The 5,198-nt window shown below is 35.7% G+C and overlaps 1 protein-coding gene across 1 annotated transcript; it reads left to right on the top strand.

Moving 5' to 3' along the window:
* Positions 1 to 1,226: 1,226 nt before the first annotated feature.
* Positions 1,227 to 1,670, top strand: LOC112029307 (uncharacterized). Its single transcript, XM_024061995.2, has one exon. The coding sequence runs from the start codon at positions 1,227 to 1,229 to the stop codon at positions 1,668 to 1,670; it is 444 nt and encodes a 147-aa protein (XP_023917763.2).
* Positions 1,671 to 5,198: the final 3,528 nt, after the last annotated feature.

Below are 5,198 nucleotides of genomic sequence, written 5' to 3'. Positions count from 1 at the left end.
AAGTGGGGATTCCAACTTTTTCTTTTTAAGTTTTTCCTTCAGTTTAGAGCATATATGCAATATGCACATGTGACAGAGAGAGAGAGAGAGAATGTGTGTGAGATAGAAGATCAGATAAAAAAGAAAGAATCAGTGTTTGCCTAAACTATGGATTGATCAGCTTATTTTTCTCCTTTAGAGAAAGTTATATTTTTTATTCAGAAAGAAAAAGGAAAACAAAGACCAGAAAAGACTAGAAGGGAGTGGCAGTTAAAGAAAGACGAAAGAATGATTTGAGAGAGAAAGCCCTAGTTAAAAATGTCCCATTTTATTATTTAATCTACAATCTACAATATGCGATATTCTAAGCATCAAGATCATGGTTGCACTTAGCCACTTACAAATTGTCATGATCTAGTTCATTCTAGCTTGACACTGCAATTACCAGTGAATCGAGTTATGAAGTCCAAGTTATGAAAAATAAAAGTATTTAACTATGATTGTGGACATACAAAAGCATCGAGTTGTGTAAGAGCTCCCCGCCTCACATATAGATATAATCCATAAGAAATCAAATTCAAATCTGTTTTTGGAAGGAGGAGATCATAAACCAATGAGTTACGCTATACAGGAATAATACAAACACAAATTCAATTTAAGAGTGAGGATTTCAAGAGAAAAACTTGTATTTCGAATTAGACCTATGTAACGTTATTTGCCATGATTTTACCAATAATTCAGGTTCAATGAAGTAAAAATTTGTCAATGATTTCTAGTTTCAACTCCAAAACTTTACATAGCTATTTTAGGCATTTGATAGTCTCTTAAGTCTTAGCTTTAGATGGACCTGTAAATTTTTTTTTTTTTTTAAATCTTTTTTGTCACAAGAGTAAGGTTCACTTTCAGTTATAAGGTTCAGCAGAGTAGGGTTCACGTTTGTCCTATTTATTTTCTTTGTATGACTCCGTTTATGCACCACATGTATGTGCAATTACTGTAATGCTCCCTTATACATACACATTATTACAACAAGTTCAGCCAAAGTATATACTTATTCTGGTAAGACTTCAGGACCAAGTTTCAATATGCGAGATAGGACTTTCTTTTCCCATCCTTCCTATATCACTTGGCCCTTAGTCCCTACTTTGAGCAGGGACAAAACACCTTATAAAGTCTTCTAGTAGCCAAGTCTCCCGCTCTACTCGCCCACTTCATTTGCTCTCTCACCCCTCCTTTCCCTTCATGCCATGGCAACAAACTCAAACCAAGCTCTCCTCTCCACCCTCTTTTTGGCCTTAATCTTTCTCAATTTTCCGGCAGCCACAAGGCCTGACAACGCGTGCCTGTATCCGTGTTATCCCCCGCCCACCAGCCCTGGCAACACCCCGACAACTCCGGCGGCCACAACACCACCGCCACCACCATCCCATATAGAGTCATACCCACCTCCAGCTGGATACAACCCAACAGGGATTTTCCCAAAAGGGTTTTTGCCAGCTTTACCATTTATCTCTCCATCTGGTGCCCCTCCCCCTCCTGACCCTATATTGCCCTACTTCCCATACTATTTCAGAGAGCCTCTTTATGGGGAGGGTCAGTCATCAGCTACTACACTTGGAAGACCAATATGGGTTATGATGGCCATGGCTAATCTTCTTGTTTTTATTTTTCTTTTTTCTTCCTATGTATAACTCATTAAAAATTTGGATGTTACTAGTTAAGCTAGTTATTGTTGCATATGAGTAAGAATTACTCGACAAAAGTGAAAGCTTGTGCACTGGGTATGACTTTTTTATCTAAGAAAGAATTTGGTAGAAATAGTTATGTTATATTTTTAGTTGCAGAAATGTGAAGCAATGGTTATAAACTCAGAGAAGAGCTTTTGATGAGGAGGATGATGGCCCAAGAGCTTGACTTTATTGTTTGGTAATGTAAAGGAATCTAGTTTTTCTTTTATGTGTCTTTCCTATACTTTCTTTTTCTTTTGTCTTAATGCTTTTTATTACGATTATCTAACCACTCCATTACATCAACTTTTTTGAACCACAATAGGGATTGAATTGTAGCTGGAAACTTCTTGATTCCAGCTCCGGGTATTCATTTTTTTCCCCTGCCATGGAGGGAACTAAGACAATAAAATTTGAGTCCAATTAGAAAATATTTTATTTATAATTAAAAGGACAAATTACAATTTATCCACATGGGTTAATAGTATCCATATAGTTCACTAGAACTTGTCCTTAAATATAAGAGAGATATAAAGGATTTCAAGAAGTTTAATGTAGCTCTGCCTTTGTAGACTCTGCACCTCTTCTTCCTAATTTTTAAAAAGAAAAAGTAAAATTCAATTTCAAATTAATTAAGCAGTCTCTCTTGTCTGATAGTTGTGGGGGAATGGAGTAGCACGGCGCCAGCGCCCCAAGTTTTTATCTATATATATTTTACTTGATTTTTAGTATATTTTTTTATTTGAAGCATGATTTTTGTGTTGTATTTTTTAGTGAATGTCATGCATGCTTCTCATGATTGTTACTTTTGAGTTAATGCTAATATCAGCGTGATTTTATTATTGTCATATAAAAATTAGTTTGCAAAGAAATAAGTACAATATTTTATTTATTTTAAAATTTTAAAACAAAAAACGAAAAGTTTTAAATTGACATAACTTTGGACTGCTTTAAAGAAAAACAATTAAGTTTCTTTACCAATTGGTACTGCAAGATTGTAATTTTACTTCGAAGAGCATAAATTTGGGTACTTAGGTGTTAAAAATAGCCCATTTGAGAAGTCTATGCTTGAAATGTTGAAACAAAATGATAATTTGTATCTTCCTTTTTAGTTTGCAATAAGAATTGATAAAAAATGGCCACATATTTTCATTAGTCTTCTTGAACAAACTAGTTTTTGACTTCTATTCTACATAACCACTCCATTACATCAACTTTTTTGAACCACAATAGGGATTGAATTGTAGCTGGAAACTTCTTGATTCCAGCTCCGGGTATTCATTTTTTTCCCCTGCCATGGAGGGAACTAAGACAATAAAATTTGAGTCCAATTAGAAAATATTTTATTTATAATTAAAAGGACAAATTACAATTTATCCACATGGGTTAATAGTATCCATATAGTTCACTAGAACTTGTCCTTAAATATAAGAGAGATATAAAGGATTTCAAGAAGTTTAATGTAGCTCTGCCTTTGTAGACTCTGCACCTCTTCTTCCTAATTTTTAAAAAGAAAAAGTAAAATTCAATTTCAAATTAATTAAGCAGTCTCTCTTGTCTGATAGTTGTGGGGGAATGGAGTAGCACGGCGCCAGCGCCCCAAGTTTTTATCTATATATATTTTACTTGATTTTTAGTATATTTTTTTATTTGAAGCATGATTTTTGTGTTGTATTTTTTAGTGAATGTCATGCATGCTTCTCATGATTGTTACTTTTGAGTTAATGCTAATATCAGCGTGATTTTATTATTGTCATATAAAAATTAGTTTGCAAAGAAATAAGTACAATATTTTATTTATTTTAAAATTTTAAAACAAAAAACGAAAAGTTTTAAATTGACATAACTTTGGACTGCTTTAAAGAAAAACAATTAAGTTTCTTTACCAATTGGTACTGCAAGATTGTAATTTTACTTCGAAGAGCATAAATTTGGGTACTTAGGTGTTAAAAATAGCCCATTTGAGAAGTCTATGCTTGAAATGTTGAAACAAAATGATAATTTGTATCTTCCTTTTTAGTTTGCAATAAGAATTGATAAAAAATGGCCACATATTTTCATTAGTCTTCTTGAACAAACTAGTTTTTGACTTCTATTCTACATTTTGGCAAATAAATTATGTAACCCTCCCAACAATGGAGATAGTTATCAATAAAATCCTAAATAAACGAAGAATTATATCTACACCCTGGTTTTGGACATGCTTTGAAAGTAATTGCTTTGGAAAACCATAGATCTTCCCTTGCCTCAAGGAAGTAGGAACCTTTCTCCTTAGTCCGCACCATTAGTCTATTCCGTGCCCAATATGGATATTGGAGTCAATCAAGGCCTTTAGAAAACTAGTATTTTCTTAAGAATCTCCTTTAATAACTCTTTTGACTAAATTGTTAGAAGCCTCCAACCCAATTTAGCCAACAAAGCAAAGATTAAAACTTTCCAACTCCCTATATTTATTCCAATTATAGGACAAAATCAAAAGACCACAATTTTATTATACACCTTTCTTTTTCTTTTTTCTTTTTTTTTTTTTTTGATAAGAAGAAATCACTTTTATTTAAACATGAGAAACAGTAACAGAATCCTAGAAGAGCTCTTGTACAATACAAAGAGGAGGCTCTCCAATCCAGACACATGAGTCATCTAAGTTAAGAGCAAACTTAGCTAAAGAATGGGCAAGTCGATTCCCCTGCCTCCGAACATGAGAAACATTAACCGAATGAAATTCCGAGCTGATCATCTGGATCCCAAGGCACAAAGAGTCAACAGAAGAGGGAGGGGCGGATTGGCCACAGAGTGCACGTACCATCACCAAAGAGTCTCCTTCCAAAATCACATTTTGAAGACCCAAATCCCACGCTAGTTGAAGGCCAGTTTCAAAAGCTTTTGCCTCAACTTCTAGTGGGCCCAAAGGAACATGACACTGTTTGCCCATAGCTGCCACGATACACCCAGCCTCATCCCTTATCACAACACCAATTCCCGCGGAGCATCTGGACTTGTCTAAGGCGCCATCCACGTTAATCTTGAGCACAAATGGTGGTGGTGGGGACCAAGTGACCGAAACGGGCTCAAGAATGACTGATGAGGAAACCGTCGCTGCTGCAAAATCCTGCAGATAATGAGAAGCCCATTGAACAATAGCTTCAGGAGTTTTCTTAGGACTCCCATGTCGGACCGAGTTACGGTTACTCCACAACGACCAAGCGATCGTGACCACCAAAGCCACCTTCTCTTCCTCAAATGCTTCAATCATCAACAAGAACCACAACAGATCAAAAAAAGAATGAAATTGGCCCGACCTGAGTGAACTAGGAAGCTTCGAGCAACTCCAGACGAGCTGTGCTCTAGAACAGGAGCAAAACAGGTGACCCGTTGATTCGGTAGCAGAACCACATTCGTCACAACGGTTATCCGTGAGAACTTTACGTTGAAACAACAGGTCTTTTGTAGGAAGAATATTACGGCAGGCCCTCCACGCGAAGTGACGAACCT

This window comes from Quercus suber, unplaced genomic scaffold (assembly GCF_002906115.3).
Source record: "Quercus suber isolate HL8 unplaced genomic scaffold, Cork oak 2.0 scaffold_996, whole genome shotgun sequence".
Lineage (NCBI taxonomy): Eukaryota > Viridiplantae > Streptophyta > Magnoliopsida > Fagales > Fagaceae > Quercus > Quercus suber.
The sequence above is the reverse complement of the archived record's forward strand: the minus strand, read 5'-3'. Positions and strand labels throughout refer to the sequence as shown.